At 32.9% G+C, this 21,820-nt stretch overlaps 4 protein-coding genes and 1 pseudogene across 6 annotated transcripts; 1 reads left to right on the forward strand and 4 right to left on the reverse strand.

Annotated features, from left to right (window-relative positions):
* The first annotated feature begins 2,074 nt into the window (after positions 1-2,074).
* On the forward strand, positions 2,075-3,459 carry LOC121209826 (AAA-ATPase At1g43910). Its single transcript, XM_041081497.1, has 2 exons — positions 2,075-2,853; positions 2,939-3,459. The coding sequence occupies exons 1-2, from the start codon at positions 2,104-2,106 to the stop codon at positions 3,416-3,418; spliced, it is 1,230 nt and encodes a 409-aa protein (XP_040937431.1). The 5' UTR covers positions 2,075-2,103; the 3' UTR covers positions 3,419-3,459.
* Positions 3,460-3,499: 40 nt separating this feature from the next.
* On the reverse strand, positions 3,500-6,672 carry LOC107901191 (uncharacterized). 2 transcript variants are annotated; one of them, XM_016827099.2, is made up of 5 exons: positions 6,211-6,672; positions 5,783-5,864; positions 4,878-5,654; positions 4,451-4,711; positions 3,500-3,878 (listed from the first exon to the last, which is right to left on the reverse strand). In XM_016827099.2, the coding sequence occupies exons 1-5, from the start codon at positions 6,614-6,616 to the stop codon at positions 3,719-3,721; spliced, it is 1,686 nt and encodes a 561-aa protein (XP_016682588.1). In that variant the 5' UTR covers positions 6,617-6,672; the 3' UTR covers positions 3,500-3,718. The 2 variants fall into 2 exon arrangements, with proteins under 2 accessions (XP_016682588.1, XP_016682584.1); XM_016827095.2 differs by having other exon boundaries at positions 4,451-4,729.
* A 2,397-nt stretch (positions 6,673-9,069) lies between these two features.
* LOC107901213 (bZIP transcription factor 2) lies at positions 9,070-10,137 on the reverse strand. The gene has a single exon (XM_016827124.2). It carries the CDS (start codon positions 9,610-9,612, stop codon positions 9,112-9,114), a length of 501 nt encoding a protein of 166 aa, XP_016682613.1. The 5' UTR covers positions 9,613-10,137; the 3' UTR covers positions 9,070-9,111.
* Positions 10,138-13,913: 3,776 nt separating this feature from the next.
* Positions 13,914-18,075, reverse strand: LOC107901226 (phosphatidylinositol/phosphatidylcholine transfer protein SFH12). Of its 2 annotated transcripts, none has more exons than XM_016827149.2 (15): positions 17,809-18,075; positions 17,607-17,717; positions 17,282-17,507; positions 17,057-17,156; positions 16,681-16,947; positions 16,471-16,548; positions 16,285-16,386; positions 16,155-16,204; positions 15,955-16,054; positions 15,765-15,860; positions 15,539-15,616; positions 15,185-15,281; positions 14,559-14,980; positions 14,398-14,478; positions 13,914-14,315 (listed from the first exon to the last, which is right to left on the reverse strand). In XM_016827149.2, the coding sequence occupies exons 2-15, from the start codon at positions 17,623-17,625 to the stop codon at positions 14,277-14,279; spliced, it is 1,755 nt and encodes a 584-aa protein (XP_016682638.1). In that variant the 5' UTR covers positions 17,626-17,717; positions 17,809-18,075; the 3' UTR covers positions 13,914-14,276. The 2 variants fall into 2 exon arrangements, with proteins under 2 accessions (XP_016682638.1, XP_016682644.1); XM_016827155.2 differs by having other exon boundaries at positions 13,914-14,292; positions 17,809-17,987.
* Positions 18,076-18,519: 444 nt separating this feature from the next.
* Positions 18,520-20,897, reverse strand: LOC107959872 (thioredoxin domain-containing protein PLP3A-like; annotated as a pseudogene).
* Between the last annotated feature and the right edge of the window lie 923 nt (positions 20,898-21,820).

Here is a 21,820-nt window from a genome sequence, read left to right on the forward strand (position 1 = left end):
ATTTTCGAGTCTTCGGCTCCGATTCAGGAGATTCAGCCCCGGATCTATGGCCTGGAGGCCATGGACTTCAAAAAGGACCAAAAGGTCCGATTTTGAACCTCCGGCCACCACACATGGTGGCTCTGCTGCGGAGACTCGTCGGAAATCCTAAGCCGGACCATGGCCGGACCTGAGAGAAAAAGAGAGAGTTTCTCTCTTTTTATTAAAAAAGAAGAAGATGAAACTGTTTTTTTAGCTTTTTTAGTATTTATATTAAACGTGAAACGGCGCCGTTTTAGCAAAGGGGATCCGCGCGTCGACCCGACCCGACCCGAAGGATCCGCGTGTTTTTAATTTTTGGGCTATTTACGCGCGCAGTCCCTCTGACTTGTGGCGTGTTTCAATTTGGTCCTATTTCGCTATTTCTTTGTTTTTAATTTGACCACAAATTTTTATTTCTGTTTCATTTTAGTCCCCTGAAGCGCCGCATTTTGAGATTTTGGTCTATTTTCCATTTTGGTCCCTCTTCTTTCCGTGCGTGTTACAATTTAGTCTTTTTAGTCCTTTTTTATTTCGAATCTATCCAGTATTTTTTATTTTACTTCGATTTAGTCCTCTTTTAGTACTTTTGCTATTATTATTATTATTATTATTATTATTATTATTATTAGTATTGGTATTATTGTTGTTACTTTTATATCTCTATTCATATTTACTTATGTATTTTTAATATATATATGTCTTATTATTATCATATAAGTGCTTATGTACATATTTTACATATAATTTGTTTAATATATATACGTATACTCATATTTCTTTTTTATATATATCTATATACATATACATATTTTTATTTTTATAAGTATATATATTTATATGTATGTATTTATATTTTTTGTATATCTTAATTTGCATAGACATATACATACATATTTTCAATATATTTTAAACATATATATATAAATTAACGTATTTATTTGTATACGTATGTATATTTTCATTATTTTAAACTTTAATTTGTACATACATATTTTTATGCGCTGACTTTATATATGCATTTCATTATTTTCATATTCCATAATTTTATACACCTATATATATATATATACATATTTTTATATATATGCATATTTTTCTTCTTTATATTTTAAAATATACTTTATATATATATTGTAATTTATGAATACACACATATTTTATTTTTGTCTATACATATATATATATATCCCTTTACATTTTAATTGTATTCACTATTTATTTATTTCATTTTCATTATTATTTGAACGAATGTTTAATTTATTTGTTTATATACATTGTTATTTTATATGATTGTAGGTTTGACTTTTATTTATTTTATATTGTTGCTATTGCTCGTATCATTTTTACACTTTTGTATTCATTATGATTTTGTCATGTATAACAATGTAATTTGCTTTCACATTTTTTACTACGACTTCATGTTTTTATTTCACTCGATAATAAAATTTGTTTAAAAAAATGATATTTTGTGTTTAGATTCGAGAGGATCGTACCCTAACTTACTGGGTTTCGATTTCCATAATAAATCTAAATACACTAATCTTTTCAAACTCAAGTTTTGAAACGATCTCGGGAATTAAGAAAAGATCGTGTCCTAATTTACTGGGCATGATCCCTTTCCTAAACCCGAGATAATAAAATATCTTTTAAATAAGTAAAATTCTGGCATTCATTCACGTATTGGGAATTTGAGACATTGTATTCTAACTTACTGGATATGATTCTCTTTCTCGAATAATGTGAAATATGCCCATTTTCCTAAAAATTTTCAACGTTTTAATACAAGGATCGTATTTTTTAAATTCTTCTAAGTTTTCAATTTTCGACATTAAGACATTAAGTAATCAACTAAGGTACCAATTTTGGGCGTATCGAGGGTGCTAATCCTTCCTCGTGCGTAACCGACTCCCGAACCCGTTTTCTGAATTTCGCGGACCAAACTTGTTGTTTTAATAAAATCAAACCGTTTATTAAAAACAACCACTTTTCGAGGTGATCCAATCACACCTCATAAAAAGGATTGGTGGCGACTCCCGTCTCATTTTTCAAAACCCAAGTTGACCCCGTTTTTCAATCAAAAAAATGGCGTCAACAGGACCCTCCAGCGAATGTATTGTTGTAGGTTTCGATGAGTCAAGTGACCCTAGGAAACCACTAAAACGAAGCATCCCTGTTGGTTGCACGATCACGGATGATTTCCAAGGCATACGCTTGAAATGGGCTTTATCTTCAATTGAAACAAAAAAGTACTACGTCCCTAATAAGAGATTCTTTAGCTTGACCTGTAAGAAAAGTGATAGAGAAAGGGTTGAGCAAAGATATTTCCCTTTCATCAACAAAACTGCACAAGCGATTCTGAGCAAGAGTGAGAGCCTCAACATTTACACATACGATCAAGACTGTTCCATGTGGGAGCCCGCAGTTTTCAAGCACCCAGCAACATTTGATACCCTGGCAATGGAGCCCGACCTTAAGGAGTTCATAATGAAGGATCTTGACTCATTCGTGGAACGCAAGGAGTTTTTCGAGAATGTTGGCAGGGCCTGGAAACGAGGGTACCTTTTGTATGGTCCACCAGGGACAGGAAAATCATCACTGGTTGCTGCAATTGCAAATTACATGAGATATAATGTATATGATCTTCAGTTTCAAAGCGTAAGAAACGATTCTGATCTCAGACGCGTACTCACATCCACAACAAACCGCTCCATTCTGCTCATTGAAGACATAGATTGTAGCACGAAAGTCACACATGATCGAACCAAGGTCAAAGAAAATTGTGAAGAAGAAGAAAATGATGAACTCAAACATCCCTATGGTACCGATCCTGGGGTAATTCATTTGTTTCTCTACTTATCTTGGTTTGGTTGAAGTTGAAACAAGTTTTTCAAGTCTCTAATCTAACATAATTTTGCAGGTAACACTGTCAGGTTTACTCAACTTCATTGATGGATTGTGGTCGAGCTGTGGGAATGAAAGAATCATAATCTTCACCACAAATCATAAAGAAAAGTTAGATCCGGCGCTGCTACGGCCAGGGCGAATGGACGTGCATATTTACATGGGATATTGTAGTCCAGCAGGATTCAGAAAACTTGCAGCTTCATATCTTGAAATCAAAGATGACAAACTGTTTGGCCGCATTGATGATATGATTAAAAGTGTGGAGGTTACTCCAGCTGAAGTGGCACAACAACTAATGATCAGTAATGAACCAAAAGTTGCACTCGAAAGTCTCATCGAATTTCTTAACACGAAGAAGAAGGATATAGAGGAAGCAGCAGTTGAAGAGAAGGAAAAGAGTAATAACGAAGAGCAAGAATCAGAAGAAAAGCAAATTGAAAGACAAAATTCAGAGTTTGTCGAGTCTGAAACAAGATGCATATATTTGACTTAGTTTAGCTAAGTTACGAAGTAATAAAAGCTTTTGTTTGTTTATACTTAATTACTTGTCAGTTCTTGAAAGGGATAAACAGCATGAAGAAGACTCAATCATTTGCATACGAATAGTGGTCAAATTCAAACCAACCGCAATTTTTAGCTAGTTAACTAAAAGTCCCCTGATAAGGTTAAATTTTGTTGTGGCATTTACAGTAACTTGACTGTATATCATCACAGCTTCATGGTTGAATTTCTTTTAAATCAGGTGTCAAGTTTAGGATCTTGCTGATCAAAGATATTACACAACCAATCATCTCTACCGCTGCAATGATGAAAGAGGTAAACCCTGGAGAAAGTTATATGAAGGGGGCAGTATATCTTTTGCCGATGATAGAGATTGAATCAACTCATCTAATTGCCGTGCAAACATGCAAACTACATCTGCTACATTCCTGGTTATCCAATCTTCATGTACCCTGCAGAATTGGGAAAACAATTATAGTGCATTAAACAAAAATTGATATTGATAAGTTAAATACGAATGGGAAATAACATGAATGCAAAAATTAATACTCAAGGAAATTGATAACTTAGCTATCTCAACCATGGAAATGAATTAGATATTGAATAAGAGAGATTACAGCAATGAAACCAATGAATTCTTCCAGGTGTCCAAATATTTTTTTTACTGAATCTTGCAAAAGCAGACAATCCAATTCTAACAGCAATTTCTGTTCTATCCTTCAAGCATGTGAGTTTTATAAGTGCCAAGTCAGGCATATTATTCTTTTATCACTATCATTCAAGAGTATCAATGTGCTTTGGCTTTGCGTTTCTTTCTTGTTTCAATTTCCTAGTTTACATATGTATGTGCCACTGAACTTGTTCAGTGAAGAATGAGAACCAAATTTTTGTCAATGACTGCAGGGCATAAGACCAAGAGCATCAAAAGTTTCCAAACATGAAACAACTAATCTATTAAGCAAGTCAGAAAATCAACGAGCTTATTGTTTTAGCTAACAGTCAATTGAGATCAATTGAGACTAACCTCGGCTGAGATGCAGGAGTTTCACCACAATCAGAAAAGATCACCTTGATAATAGGGAGTAAATCTAACTTCAGAATAGATTCAGCTGCACTAGTTGTGTCCAAACAATAACCAGAACAGCACCAAGAGTTTGGATTTAGCAGAACAATTTGCAACAATGGAGACTTGGTTTTAAAATCTCTAATCAAAGTTCGAAATGATAATTCATCTTTTGCATTCTCCACTAGCTGATTAGTGAACATTCTTTCCAAGCTATATTTTCTGTTCACAATGAGAAAACTTAAGGATGCAGTACGATCTACATCAATCAGAATAAAGTAACACTTCTAAAGCTATCTAATCACTAAAATGATTCATATGTAAGAAAAAATCCAAACAAAATAATTTATGGTAATTGTGCTCAATTACCAAATGGGTTTCTGCTCACCTGAATAAGTCCCCTGATCCACCAGCAGATGAAGAAGTGGAAACGTAGCATTTAAAGAGTCGAACTCCACCATCAATGGGTGCAGCACCATTATAAAAAGGATAAGCTCCAAGAAGCGATAAACAGTTAGGGCATACAAATTCCATCCAATCAATATCCATCGAGAGATTGTAAGATTTAGCCATAAAAACATTTCCAAGAAAACCATTAAGAAACAGTTTCTGATTAGCCAAAAGCTGTGAAGTGTTTTGGTCCACTGGACAAGTTACGGGAACACTGTGTTGGCTACCTTCGTCAAAATGATTTTGTATATGATCTGCTGTATGAACACAACACCCTCGCGCTGATGTCTCAGTTTCAGAGAAATCTGATAGAGGTAATGCAGAAAAAAATTCATTACCACTGGCTTTCTCCTTAGTAACTAGCGCACTTGTACTAACACTATTATCCTTGAGATGAATAGAGCTCAACTTCTCGCATAAGTCATTTGTTCTCTCTTGAGAACTTAACATATCTTCACTCAAACCAGAGTCACTAGAAAAATCTGGTCGAGGCTGGTATTCATGAGTTCCATTATAAAGTTTAAATGCCACGAGGTCATCCTTGAAAAGAAGAATGGTCGTAAAGTTTAAAAGACACACACCCTTAGCACATCTATAGGAATTTGCAAATCTAGTCACCAGCTTCTCACTTATACCCCCGAATGAACAACAGCAACCTCCAAACCAATTATCAGCAACCTCTCGCCAGTCAATTGATGGCATTTCCACAAAATTTCTACATAAATAAATCAAAATTCCCAAAATAAATAGGAATGAAAGGACAACAAGCAAAGGGATATCAAACAGCACATATATTTGAAACTGACATTAATGAGGACAACGAAATGAAAACATATGACCTACCTAAGAGGACTTTTAGTCAGCCTAGTGGAGCATTTTCTGCAATAGAAGTGTACTCCTTCCATTGATGACAGACTCTTCAAATCTAACACACACACACACGCATACAAAAGAAGAAGAAGAAGAAGAATGAGCCAAGCGTAGAATAAGCTAATTTAAGCCTCCATTCAGTTGCCATGAGAAATGATAAAAAAAAAAAAGGTCATGCCCAAATATAGCTTTTGCATATAAATCATAGAACTAAAATCCGCATCAATTTTTGCATTTTTCTATTAAAAACACCTTCTTCTCCACTTCCCCCCCCCCACCCCAAAAAAAAAGAAAGAAAGAAAGAAAAGAAAAGAAAATACTAGCTTTTGCATTTTCACTTCGGGAGTAAAACGTTAAATACTGAAAAATAACAAATAAATGAAAGTTAAAATTGAACTAACCAGTATCCATCACCAGCGGCTTTGCAGCATCCAATGAGGGGTCATTATAGCCATTTTCAGACGAATCCAACATCAAATCAAAGCTGGAAACGATTGGATGATCAACAGGAAGAAGCAAAACAAGCTTAACCTCAATGTGATCATCCAAAGCTCTAAAACTCACCGGAGCTTCAGAATCTATCAGAACTCTTGGAATCGGAACCCTAAGCGACACCTCTTCCTTCTCCCCCTCTTTTAGCCACGAAACGAGAAGATGAGATTGAGAAAGATTGAGTTGAACTTCGAGGTTTCTGCATTGAACCGAAGGCTTTGCTTGAGAATCGAAGAGGAACAAACGGAGATTTGGAGAATGAGATTGCGCTTCCCATGTGAACCGCCAGTTTCTAGGGTTTTCAAGGTTTGACATTTTTTCCCCTTCCTTCTGGGTTCCTCAATTGTTTCAGTTAAGTCAGTGTTTGTTACGCGCTTAAATTAAAACCAGACAGTTTTTCTTTTTTCTGTTTATTTCCTGAAATACCCTTAAGGTTCAAAAGCGGCCCAATGGGTATTTCGGATCAACGCCCATTTACTTTGCTAGAAAAGCCGATCCATTGGGACATTTTTGGCTAAATTATAAAGTTAAAGATTACAAATTTACAATATGCTTGAAGTTTCTATCATTTTATATATTTAGAATTTAAACCACATATTTTTATTTTTAAAATTTTTATTTTTTTTACCTTTAAAATTTAAAAATTCAATTCTAGTTATTAAGGTTAAAATTATTTTGTTAAATTTTTCGGTTTGACATTTTAAAATTTTTTTAAAAAAAACCCACTCACTTGGTAATCAAGTGACAAAAAATATGACATTGTAATGCACCTAAATTTAACAAAGAATTTTAATGATTTTTATAATTTTTAAATTCACATAAATATTTTAATTGCAATAAAGTATTTTGACTAACTAATGACATTGTAAATTAAATTTCAAGTTTGAGCGTAGTATAGAAACCAAAATCTAAATTTGATCATTATAAATAAGAAATGAAATTTAATCATTATCTTATAAACTAAGAACGGATCGGAGGTATGTCATGTAAGAAAGGTCTTAAAATATAAAAGTGGAGGTATCAAATTAATAAAAATTTAAAAATATAAATATTAAATTTTGAGCATAGTATATGGACCAAAACTGAAATTTAATCATTGTTATATAATTTGACTTATCAAGCGGAGATAGAGCTTTTGTGTTAGAAAAAATAATTTATATAAATATTTTAGTAATTAATGCCATTATAAAAGGTAGGAGTGAAATTTATTATGTGAAATTAAAATATAAAGATTAAATTTTAAATCTGATTATAATATAGGGATCAAAACTGGGAAAGAAAAAAAATGCCAAGAAAACACCTGTCATGTAAGGAACGCCTTTTATATATAGTTTATAGATATTAAATTTAATTATTCTACCAAATTTTATTAAAAAAAAAATTAGTATAAGAAGGTTCCAAAAGTTATGATTTAAATTTAAGATTAGTTTCCCAAATTCTTAATTTGCTCCTCCAGTTTCAACTTTACTTCATAAAGAAATGCAATAAATACAAAAAATTTCTTTAAGAAAAAGTCATTGCAGCCACATATGATCACTATTATCATATTCATTAGATGTGGCATGCGACAATTAATTAATTCGCTAATCGTAATCAGTCTATTAAAAACATAAATATATTTGCTTTACATTTCATTAGTACGTATTAAGATCCAAAGAATGAGCATAAAGGTTTTGAACGCAGTCATGGAAAGGGTAATGTTTAAAATGTTTTATATTTATACTTAAAAAGATAAAAATTAAGTTTTTTTTTTAATTTTTTAATTTAAAATTTTAATTCATAAATATTTTTCGTTAAAATTTGTTTGTTTGATATGTTATTTAGTAACGTGAGAAATAAATATATTTAATTGACAAATTTTAATAAAAATTACCGGTGAGATAATGATTGAACTAAAATTATTAAATTAAAAAATACAAAGATTAAATTTTAAATTTTGTAAAAGTACAAAGACTAGTAATACATTTGAACCCAAACTAACTATCAAGTTACAGTAATTAATTACATTTATAATTAAGTCAGACATTAGGTTGGTTTGTTGTGGTGGAAAAATGACATCGATTTTGTCTTGAATTAGTACCTAACTTTGTTCGGTTTACACTTTTTAATTATTTAATTTAATTTAAAACAGAATTCCTATAAAATTATTTTCTAGATTAATATGCCCAAAATGAGTTGGAGATATTTGTCTTTTTAAAACTTAATCTCGGGTTAAGATTAATTTATTAGTTAATTAAATATTGTGCACCTAATTAGTGCTTTGTGAGTTTGACCATATAAAAAAGTTTGAGATGGGTTAAGAAATCGTAATCACAAAACATCATTAAACCAAAAGAAGTATCTATAAAATTAATCAATGTATTATTTTTTATAATTAATGTATTAAATAAAAAAACTTATAATTGAAACCTACAAGGACGGATTATCTTAGCTTTTTTGTATGATTGATTGATATAAAATTGAGGAATCTTTGGTTTGGTTAATTTGCTTATGTGGATTCACGGGTTGATAAAACCCAACCTGAGCATCAGAGATGAGTTAAAGAGATAGAGGCGACATTAGGACAACTTCTTTAATTACTATATTCTATTTAGTTTATGTCATGTTTTAATTATTTTAATTTTATATTTAATAATTAATTATATCAATAAGTTGATTAAAAAACCAGAGAGAGCAATGGCAACTTTTTTTCAGCAATGTACAACCCAGCCACGGTTTAGCCAATTTTTTTACCGGTTCATACAATAACATGTTTAAAAGAAACGAAATTAAAAGAGCAAGAAAACTATCAGAAAGCAAGGATTAAATCATTACATAATCATATCAGCAGAAGCAATGATGGGTTGGTTGCCATAGAAACAACCCCATGGATTATTCATGAAGGTATCAATATTGACCTGATGATGATGGTGATCATGGTCAGCTTCATAGTTGTTGGGATGATCATATCCGAAAACCCCATTGTTTGAGCTTATGAAATCATTGATTTCATTGAGAGATTGAAGCCTGGTACTGAGCTCAGCCATCTGAGCTCTAAGGACCGTGTTCTCGGCCTCGATGTTCAAGTAGATTTGTGTGGTTATGTTGATGTTGGCAAGGATCTGGTTGTTTTCATGTGCGAGCTGAGAAACTTGGCCCATCAGATCATCCAAGTGCTTTTGTTTACGCATCCGAGACCGGCGAGCGGCTTCCCTGTTGGACGCCATTCTTTTACGCTTCCTTTCATTTAAAACCTGCTGAAACTCCTCCACCGAGCTTGAGCTCCTCCGCGTGGCTGAAGATGAAGATGATCCAGTTCTTGAAGTAGCCATAACAATAACAATTATAACCAAAAAAACAAAAAAAACAAATATGGGATTATATATGAAAATTGGTTTTAAAAATCTGTATATGTATGGGGGATGGATTATAGAAAGAGATAGTTCATGAAAACACGTAGAACCAGTAAAGGAAAACAACGGAGAAAGATTGAACAAGATGGGTCCTGCGCCTAAGAGTAGAGTTTATCATCAAACCAGAAAGGAGGATTTCACAGAGTACAGGAGACATGAGTCTCGAAGATCAAGAACAAGGTGTTAATAATAAGCATCAAAAAGGGATATTAAAGCTAATTTTGCTAGCTTGTTGACACAAGAGAGAAATGAAGAGACTCTGGGAGGGATCTTTCAGAATATATATGTAAACATGAACCTGAGAAATTAAGAAGCCTTTGAAGAAAATTAGAGGGAAAAGGAGATGATAAAGGAAAGAGGTTGATCTGGGGATTCTACGGTGGGCTTTATAAACAAAGAAATGCCCATTGGAAACTGATAAACTAATGGACAAATCACACTGCTGTCTTGCATTAAAAAATATTGGGGACAATTAGGGAATGGCGTCTAGAATGTCGAAAGTGGGGGCCATTGAAGAAGTAGCACGCCTAAAATTGATAATGGTAAGCTTGCAGTAACAATTATCTACGACAATGTCATGTCAGTTTTCTCTGCTTCTGTCGGTTTTAAGACAGTCGTCTTCTTGCTAGTCTGGCAGCTTGCAGTAAATCTTCATGCAAGATTTGCATGGTGTTCATGTACGATGCAATTACATGTTACCCTACTTATATATGTCTACATGTTCTGCTCTTTGGAACTTCAAATATTGAGGGCCCCGTCCCGCGACGTTGAGATATGAGATTAAAATCAGCAACATGTATTTAGATTCAGTAAAGTAAAAATAGAAAATAATATTTAATGATTTAATATTAAAATACATAATAATAACTATCAAATCTGGGCTACATTAAACAATAAAATTAAAATTATAGTTAAAAGTTATTAAAATTATATACATTCTGATTAATGAAATTTTAATATTAAATAATAATTAATGTTATATTTAGGGTATGTTCTGCCGTACTTCAAAAAATATTTTTGGCTTTAAAAGTATTTTTTAAAGAAAAACTGTGCTAAACAAGTTGCTTTTTACTGAAATTTTTAGCTTTTTCTCTCTTAAAAGTATTTTTCGTGCTTAATTAATTTTTCATCCCTCCAATAACATAGTACCTTCTTTTTTTGTTCTTAATTACAAATGTGTTAAAATCATTAATTAAAAATAAAAAATATATTTTAAAATACTAATTAAAAATATTTAATGGTTATATTTAAATATTTAAAATATTGTTTATATATTCTAATTAAATTAAATAATTAACATTTATTGCTTAAAATATTTAAAATTATATTTCATATATTAAAATATTAACAACAAGTTATAATACTTTTTTTATATTCTTACTAAAATATAATAATATTAACTAATTTAAATATTATTTAAATACATATTTGTTACTTGATAATAACATGTCTAAAATAGACATTTTATTTCTCAAAAATACTTTTTGACAGCAATTCTAAACATCAAATTTTAAACTAAATTTTTCAAAAATATTTTTCCACAGCACTTTTCAAAAACATTGTTAAACTAGCCCTTAATGAAAAATGATACTTCAACTTGAGGTTCAATGACGTGTATGAACCTCACTAGAGGTGTTTGGGTACATTCCATGAATTAGTTTTGTTACCTGAAATGATTGCTAGGCTTGATATTTTAAACATGCTTTTTGTTTTCTTATATAATGTTATTGGTTCTTTTCAACTTAGAAGTTGTAGGAAGACTCTTGGCTTTGGCTTCACTTGAGCAACTTCTAGTTGAATGAATATCTTCTCCAACTCATCCAACAAAGATTTGTGAGGATTTGTAATGTCCTCGTACAGGTTTCTTTTGTTAAGGTGAAGGGATGTTACAACCTCACCAATTGTGACTTCTGGTAGTCCATTCTTAGGAAAGTTTTTCGAGTTCGCTCCCTGAATCTCCTAATTAACCCCTACGACCACTTTATCTATCTTATCCACTATTCTCGCCCTCTCGAAACTATGTTATTTCACGGATTTTTCAAACAAGCTCTACACTCTCAATGATTAAAATGACTACCATATGAAACTTACCCTCAACTTTACCCAAACCAGTTTGGTTCCATGCTCCCTTTCTTTCTTCAGTTCATCCATACTTGGCTTCCAATCAAGCTTGCTTGGTAATATCAAAAAAGGTTTAGATTAATTTTATCATTTGCTTTATTTTATTCATCGAAAAATAAAAGAAAAAGAAATGAATAATTTACACGATTCTGTAAAAGTTTGGAAACAGAAAAAATTGTTTTGAATATAAAGAATTCAATTTATGTTTAGATTTAGTTAATGATATGGTTTTAATATTGATTAGTTAGATACAATTTTAGTTTCAAAATTAGGTTATATTCAAATCGAGATTTGATTAAAAATGATTGATCTCCGGTTTTGAGTGAAATTCATTTGAAGTCAGTTTTGAGTAAAATTCAATTTAGGAATCACACGAAAGAAGCAATGACTTATTTATTTGGTGGAAAAAAATTATGCTTTTGCATTAAAGAATATGATAAGAGAGAAATAATTAAGGGGAAGAAGAAAAGAAAAAGAAAAGAATTAAATTGTTCAAAAAAATAAAAGTATAGGAACTAGTTTTAAAAGATGGAAAACATAGAAAAGTTACGTTAAAAGAAATGGAGAAGGGAGGAAAATAGATCGAGAAGGAGAAGAGAATAGAAAATAAAGAAAAAAAGAAAGAAAGTTCAAAGAACATAAAAGAAAAAAAAATTAAATTGCTCAAAACGAAAAAAAAATATACGGATCAATTGTATAACTTAACCTAAAATTTTCATTTGAAATGACGATTTAACATATCACGTTAGCTTCCCGTTACACTGTTAATGACAATTAACGCTTAATGACTAAAATGTTACAATACGATAACATAAGTAACTAAAACATAACATTTCAAACATAAGTGACTAAAATGTGACTTGAGACAAATAAAAAGTGATTATTTTAATAGTTTACCCACTAATAAATAACAATATATTTCTAATATTATTTTTTTAACCTAGTTTCTTAAGAAAATATACAAACATATAAAAAGCCACAAACGTGGCTTCTTATTATTGGGCCAATAAAAAAATAACGTTTTCAAACTTTAGGCATTTAATTAATATATATATTAAAAGTAAAATTGTGAATTAAATAGTTTATGAAAAATTTTGGAATTGAAAAATATTAAAGAACTGAAATTGTAAAAAGAATCTATAATAAGATAATTTAATAAAATATATTTTTGTACGACAATCAAATCACTAAATTTTATGTTCCCAATAATATAACATTTCAAATATTGCACTCGTAATTTTACGTTTTTATAATTAAATATAATTTTTTTAATAAATTTGTTATATGTTTTGATTATATCTGTTATTTTTATACCATGTCTAGAATTACTCATAATCTTCAATCTATAAATAGAAAAATAATAAGATTCAACTCACTTAAAATAATATCTTTTTGTATTGATAATAATATCCATATTACTTAAACATAAAGCGAATAAAGATTAATTTGTGAGATTGCAAATTGATAAAATATCTTAGCAATTAATTAACATAAAAAGCATGTGACTCTTCTAAACCACGAGAAGCTGATTATGGTTAATGGTTACCTTATCAATTTTTATATTTAAATGGTCCCTGAACTAATGACTGCTGTAATATATATATATATATTCAATATTGTTTTTAAAACAGTTGAAGGTACCAAGTTTCCAATAATTCATCATTTCCCACTTACCTTTTTTTTTTTAAACTTTTTTTCCTTTCATGCTAAGAAATGGTTTTTATATATTACCATGGAACTTGACGATGGTTTGTTTGAACAACGTTGAAATTGTTGCCTGATTTGTACCAACCAATTTATCTATTTCATTCCGTCGGTGGAATTTTAAATTGATATTATAAAAATGAAAAGTTGATCAGACATGAGAAAAATGTAGTCGTCCAAAGCGGCTAAAGTCAGAAAGTTTACTGCTAAAAAGGTGTATATGCCATGGAAGATTCTCAGTTGCTGCAAAAGTGAAAACATTAACATATGACAAAAAAAAAATACATGTTATTAGATGTCAGCTTTAGGCTCTCAAAGGTGATCCCAATTATCTACTTTTTTAATTTAACAGATTTAATAGTATTCAGCTTGTGAGTTATATATATACACACATATAATTATAACAGAGACTAGGAATTAAGAATGAAGATTACATCTCATTATATATATCACCTGCATTTATCCAGGGGACTTTTACTTTCTTCCTTTTGCAATCCCTGGATTTAAACAGGGGATATAAAGAATAAATAAAAAATACATACATACATACATACATAATCGAAATGTGGCTGCCAACAGCTTATATGTACATTGACCGATACAGACCGAATCAAATAAAAGTAAATATGGTCTAAAATTTACATTTTCATCATATGAATGGAATGAAGACTAGAGTTGCATTTTTGGGGGCGGCCCTATAAAAACGATTTTGCCCCCGCCACCGGTTTCCCGAGAATCTTCGTCACCATCCAGCTTTTTCATTGTTTACCAGAACTGGGATACCAGCAAATCAATTTCTACTTCACGTCAATTATAATGTTGATAACCAAAATAAATAAATAAAAGGGAAACAAAAATACTATGGTCTTAATTGCTTACCAAGGTCTTCTTCTTCTTTTTCTTCTTTTTGTCTATGTACGCCGCCAGCTCCTGTTGTTGAGCAAATGAGTCTTCTAGAGCCTGAAAAGAAAGATGATGGCAATCACTTTTTATGTATTTGATGTTTCTACATGTCTTGTAAAAAACAGCAATGTTTTTACCTTCTTGGTAGCCATAAGCTCTTGCTCCAAGGCATCGGCTCGTGTCAGTGCAGTATTCAACAATTCCTCCTTCTCAGGGGGCATTGTTGTAGGTTTCTGGTTGATAACACTTAATCTCTCTTCCAACTCCGCCATACGTTTCATGACAGACATCAACTCGGCAGTGGAGAGGCCTCCTGGTTGGGTTAACTGGGATGAAGGGTCCTGGCTCTTAGCCACTGTGCCAACACTCTCAACTTGACTCACGTAGCTGGCAGGATCAGTCGGTTTCCTGGGCATGTTGCGTGTCACTTTCATCATTGCGCCGATGCCCATAACAAAGGTCATGACACCGGTGAAAAGATGAGAGCTAAGTCCGTCAGGAACCCTTAAAACTTCTTGCCTATTAGCATCTACCTTTGGAACAATAGCCAGCTCTGTACCTATTATAAATTAGTTTACACACATCAATAGCGCAAGACAAACTTCATGTGCTTAAATGTAACATATAAGATTGTCTTGTAACAATATGAATAATCAGCCTTTTAAACTACATTGATGAACATTCAGAGAAAACTGCCTCATTAACCTGCATTAGTGTGTATGCGTGTGAATACTGGATGTAACATTCTTAAGTAGGCATGTACCTTTCGGAACAACTACAGCATTTTCGTCCGGCGTAGCTATAACCACAGGTTTGTCAAGAACCACCGGGGTAACTATCTTAGGTGTGATAATTTCGACCTGTGAGATATATTTATTAGAAGTAAAGATATTTTCAGAAAACAACAGCAATGAAACGAATTTCCATAGTCGCAAAAGAAGAAAAGGAAGAAGGGAAAGCGAATAAGTTGAATCAGGTTCAATATATCTACAAACTCGAGTACTTTTCCTGTATTGGACATCGCAATCTCTAAGGGTTCGCCATTCTCACAACTTGGTTCAATTTTGTGGCCTATGTTGGTACCACTAGATGCTAATTCAAAGCTTGAAAAACTTACCTCTTCTTTAACAGGAGGAAGTTCTGGTTGTTTCTTTGCTGCCTCTGGAACAGGCTCAGCATCCACGGAGTCACTAGCCTGCATAGAATGTGAAACAAATTACTCGGTCAATCAAACAAATAGACGACAAGCATGCAAGACCATTATAATTCAGAGACAGGTAAGGCATATAGTGGGAAAAGAGGAAGAGGCGGCCAGTGCTAGCTCATAAAGCAAGTGGGGGAACCTTTGGGGCTGGAGTCTCTTCCTCGGTCGTCGTTTTCTCTTCAGTGCTTTGAGCCTGAGATTTGTTTCCAGATTTGTATTGGCCACTTTGAACCATCTGCAAGTCAAGGAAATAGTTAGGGACTGCCTATGACTGCAACTGAGAATAAAATACTAGGAAGAATGGGAAAAAGAAGATGGTTGTGATCCACCTTCAAAATCTGCGGGTCCTTCCATGGGCCCTTATCAGAAAGCATGCAGCCTCCATGTTCAGCACAAGTGCAAGTACCTCCCAAGAAATCTGGCAATTGGCTGATAAGAGAGTAACAACAGGGAATGCGAATGTTCAATGACAATGTATCTCAAAATTCTTTTTTGTTCTTCTACGTTACAAGCTAGGATTGTGACTTACTCGGCATCAATTATTTCAAGCAACTTGCTCTGAAATTTGTTACCAAGAACCTGGTACATAATAGATTATACCTATTAGATTTCTATTGGTCAAACTTGCAAATTCAGTGACAGGAAGCGTGTATGCTTACATTGATCTTGGCTGTGGTCTTAGGATCAAGGAAGGACTTAACAGTATTCCACAACATTCTAAATCCAGAACCAGCATTGAGGATGAACATTCGGTTCAAAGTCTGCAAGAACAGCAAAAAGTTGCACATCTCGAATCCATCATCTACTGTTAAAAGTCAAAACTTGGCTATCAAGAAAATTGGTACCTCTGGATAATTGTCACCATCAACCTTCTGAAGAAGAGTGATGAGTTCTCTAGCAGCTTTGGTGAAGCTCTTAAGACCCTGTGTCATTAAGCCAGAGGACATTCTCATATACAACGATGTATACATACATATATATAGTCAGAATACATGAGTTATAATTTTGAAATTTAAGATTTGGATGATTAGACTTGGTGTTATTATTCCAGTTACCACTCCTTGCACGTCCAAGAGGGTTGTGCTTTGGTCAATGTGCTTCTTGGCAGCAATAGAGCAAGATGGAAACTTAATTTTGAAGGTCTTCTCAAACTCCCCTACATGGTATTTGAGATAGCGATCCATGGTGGTGACTTGCATGAGCTTGGTAGCATCTACTAGGCCTATTCTCTCTATATACACCGGTCGTCCATCCTTATCTACTCCATGGTACCCTTGGGGATAATATTTCAAAACCTCTTCTCTCTCCTTGAATTCAAAGTCCTTAAACAAAATAGCAAGAAATGGAATGGAACTCAGCCAGAGAGACATTTTGAGGGGCAATTTCCATAAACAAATAGCACAATTATATGTTCTCTGGAGATGATTATACCTCTAAAATCGTGTCGGTACCAAATTCCTTCCTCCATTTGAGCATATCACCCCACATTTGCTTTGTTTTCTCAATGTCAAATCTTCTAGCCTTCAAGAATCTGCATTATCAAAGGGGTATACGTTTAGAGGTTAACAAGTATATGACAAATCCAAACTCAGCAGCAGCTATATGCATATATATATATATGTACAATGCTAAAGATGAAACAGGATAGAACCTTACCTGAGCAACGTGTGATAATCATCGTGTTTTTCAGGCAGCATATCCTCGGCTATAAGCGCCTGACGCAGGGTCTCGACGGACTGCATCTCCTCCGTGTCACGCTCATCGTCGATTTCAACAGATATTACTTTACTGCTCCTCATTTTCCTTGAATTCCGGAATCTATTGGAGGCTGTTTTCTTGAATGAACCCCTTCTGTTTTTTTCTTCCTCCGAAGCATCCATTTCTGCATTAAATATAGTGACAATTATACGAAGCCAGAAAAATTCATGCAAATGAAACATCCAACACTACAACAATAACAGGCATAGAATAAGAAGAGGACCTGGGTTAACGTCAGCCATGATGAGGGGCTATGGATTCCTTATAGGTGAGAAAACAGTAAAAGGCAGGCGAATCAAGCACACGTATATATATTTATGGTTCCTCCAAATGCCTGCACATAATATAGTGGTTTAATATGGCCGCCACAGGTTTGGAAGATTAAAAGAGAAACACTGCAACTTAAAGTAAGAGAAAGAATGTACCTCTGCAAACTGGGAAGGAGGATTGGAGGGATGTAAGAGAAAGAGAGCTAATTTTCTTTCTTTCTATAGGTATTTTTAGAGTCCTTCGAAAATGGCGGAGAGACAGACAATGAGGCAGACAAGACATTACCAATCAAAACCCGATATTTTTTTTAATGTATTTTTATGTTAATGTTTGTAGGAAAAGAAGAAATGGGTCAGTTTTCTTTCTTTATTTATCATTTGCTTTTTCTTTGACCAAGTCTCAACTTATCAATGGCTTTGAATACGAAATGCAAGGCCTATCCATTCAAATTTATTGTGAAGTATCTTTTTCCTTTTCCCACTTGATAACAAAAACAAACGGTCGATCCTCATACCAGGCTTTGCATGTATCGAATTTTGGTTTTGGCTTTGAATGTTATGGTCATTGATTAATAAGGACCAAACCTGTTATTTCATCATGGTCTTGTTGAATCATTGAATCCCCATGTCCGCGTGCTTTTTAACAACCATTGTTAATGGCAATTCAAGGAAGGTGGTAAGGGTACAACGCATCGATAAAGGTAGGTCAAATAAGTATCATAAACCATGATGATCACATGATAATCAAGATATAACATAAAGATTAATGATGACGAAGGGTGGGGCCTTCCTTAAAACTTGTACAAGTACTAAGATTTAATCGATTCATGTAGCTTATTTAATTGAATTGCCTCCCAGGCAAAATCATTCACAAATGAATGCTAAGAACTAGCTGCTAATTACTGTAATATTGTGATACATGAAACCACCTTCATATGACCTTGAATATATAACCAGGCAAATACTACAACCATACATTAATAACCATTATGATAATAAAAAGTGAAAGATAACTGCTTAAGGAGTATCATATAGTGAATAGTCCGTCCCTCAAGCTTCCATATCTTTTACAATATGATTCGAACTTCAAACTCACAAAACCGTGCCATGAAAGACGAGTTTCAGCGCTACATCAAGATACTTTGTAAATTTACTAGTGCGCTTGCATTAACATGTTCATATTTAATTCTGGGTCTTGAGATAAGGAACCAAATATTAGTTGACAGTCATGTCGCCATTTCTTTAGTCAGAACCGGAGTCTTGATTCAAAGAAGATCTCACTGTCTTGCGCTTACTCTCATCGTAAACATCGTCTTCGTCATCTTCATCATTTTTCTTCTCACTAACTATACCTGTGAAATGATATGTGGTTTAAGAAGCTGCTACAAGATATATAAAAGTGCAACTTCAATAAGAATCATTACCTTTCTTTATCAGTACAACCTCAAGTGTCCTAGTAACAAAATCATCTTTCCCTCCAAGATCTTGAAACCCGACCAACCTATCTACTGCAATCCCTTTTCTGCCCAAAAATTGCAATTCTTTAAGTAGATGCTTATGATGAAAGGGAAATTGTTGTCTTCTAACTTTAATACTTGATGCCAAAACTAAACGCAAAAAATTATTAGAATGCTGACAAACTCAGTTTAGTTCTCTGAGTATAAGAAGAATATAGAGAGCTAATTAATGAACATCACAATTATGACACATAAATCTTCTTTTTCAGCATAATATGAACTCTGTTTTATTTCTGTACATTTCTCCTTTAAGGCAAAAAAAGTCAAATGGCATAAGAGGTGGCTAACCTGAAAATTATAACACAAGGCATAGTTTTGACTGCAAGTTTGGTAACAAAGAAAGGTGCATTCTGCCACAAAGGGGAAAATAAAATCAGAATTTTAAGTTGGCAATAAAGAAAACTGAAATGAAATATAACGAATCCCTCTCAAGATTTAGAAACAGAAAAGGCTTGTCAATGCTCACCTCAGCATCCAGCTTGATGAACTTCGTATCCAGATGCTTTGAAGCAAGGGCTTTCAAATGCTTATCCATTATCCTGGATTGTCCCCATATATATAAAAATTAGTTATTACCCAATATATGATTGAGCATGTATGTTACTTCACATCTACATAAGCATGCATGTCTTAAAGAGAGAAGAGTAAAGACCTCACTTGCATCGATAGAACTCCTTATGATAAAAGTGACAAACCACTTTCTCACTTCCAGTGACCTCACCCAAGAAATCTCCTTCACTAATCTCTCTGTACTCTCCATGCCCTTGCCTCTTTAGTGCTTCTCACTTCTCTGCTTCTTTCTATTCAAACAAATCCTAGTGTGATTACCAAGTTCGGACTGCCCATCTCCAGATGTATATGCCATATTGCATCATATAGAACAAATAGTTACTATTAAATTTCAAACCTTCAGAGCTGCAATCCTGTCAGCATGCAATTTTTCCAGCTCAGGATCCTGCATACAAGAATAGCACATGATCTACGTAAACGGCAACTAACATAGAATGGAACAAAGGCGTTCCACCATAGAATACAGAAAGCTTCGCAAGACTTACATCCATTAGCTCATCAAGGTCAACCTCTTGGTTGACTGAAGTCGATGACTGTGCCTTCTCTTGGGCAAGCAACTCCTGCACGATCATCACATTGACACATTAAACACATACCACTTGGCATGACTATTTTACCAGCTGACTTCATCAAAACAATGAAAACCATCAATTCACAGTTCTCAACCAATCCTTCAAAACCCACATTTTTCTTTTTAATCCAAAACAGAATCTTACAATTATAAGATATAAAAGAACATAGACCTTCAACAACCATGAATTCTGACCCTTAGGGCCAGCGGCGCCTTAGGGCTGCTAGGGTTTCTGACCTTTTTTTCTTTTGCTGAAAATGTTCAGCTTTGGGCCATTTTGGGCTTGTTTTAGTTTTGGGTCAGATATATCTTGATTTTGGGCTATATAGAGTTTGGACTCGTTGTAAAAACTTAGACTGATAAATTTTATTGAAAGCCCGCGTAAAATTGGGCTATTACAAATTCAATTACATATCTTTGTACTACCTACAAGTGGAAGCACAGGTTATTATTCTCTTCAATTCTCTAACAAATTAGAGAGAAAATATGGGAAAAAGAAAAACCTTTCTATAGTCACGAGCAGCGGCTGCCATCACATTCCCAAATGCAAAATTAGACAAAGTGGATTTAACTGAATTCGGATCCATTTCTCTACCACTGAAAGATTAAAAGAAAAAACGAGGCTTTAGTGGATATAATAATGAAACAAGCAGATGGAGGGAGAAGGGTAGAATCTTACCTGCTGAATGTTTTGGTGAAGACTGAAGAATAAAAAAAAAAAAAAAACTAGGAAATTAGGATCTTGAAATGGCCTCAGATGGAAGCGCAGCAGTTTGAACGGTGAAGCTACTGTGGGCTAATAGCTCAAAATTAGAGAATTAGGCTTAAATCTTGGCATAATTGTTTATTAACTTACAAAAAAAAAAGTAATTTTAACCCTCTAATTAGTTTTTTTAACTTTTTTAACTCTTAAACTTAAATTTTTTTCAAAAATAGATGGAAAAGTTAAACCTTTTTTAAACTTTACCCATGTACTATACACGTAGATAACGCATCAGCATTTACTTTATTTTTAAAATTTTAAAAATTCAAAAAATTCAAAAAATTATTTTTACAATTAAAAAAGTCTAAAAAAATAAATGCTAACATATCATCTATGTAGCAATTCATGTGTATATCATGTCAACAATGTTAACAAGCATTAACCTTTTCATCTATTTTGACGTGATTTGATAAAAAAAATACAAATTCAAAAACTCAAATAAAAAGAAAAAATTAAATAAAAAATTAAAATAATTTTTTTGTAAAATTGGAGAATCGAATAAATCATCATGCCTTATATCTTTATATCTTTCCTTTTTTATATTTTGATGCGATAATATAAATTTTTACGGCTAATTTTATTTTAGTATTTATATTTTTTATTCACTTTTATAGTTGAATTTGAAAATTAAATTTATTTTAAATTTTTATTTGGATATCATTAAATATATCTTAAAAATTTTACTATATAATAATTTTATTATATTATTATCTAAAATTTTAAAATGTCACATCATTAAATTTTTAC

Source organism: Gossypium hirsutum, chromosome A11 (genome assembly GCF_007990345.1).
Source record: "Gossypium hirsutum isolate 1008001.06 chromosome A11, Gossypium_hirsutum_v2.1, whole genome shotgun sequence".
Classification (NCBI taxonomy): Eukaryota; Viridiplantae; Streptophyta; class Magnoliopsida; order Malvales; family Malvaceae; genus Gossypium; species Gossypium hirsutum.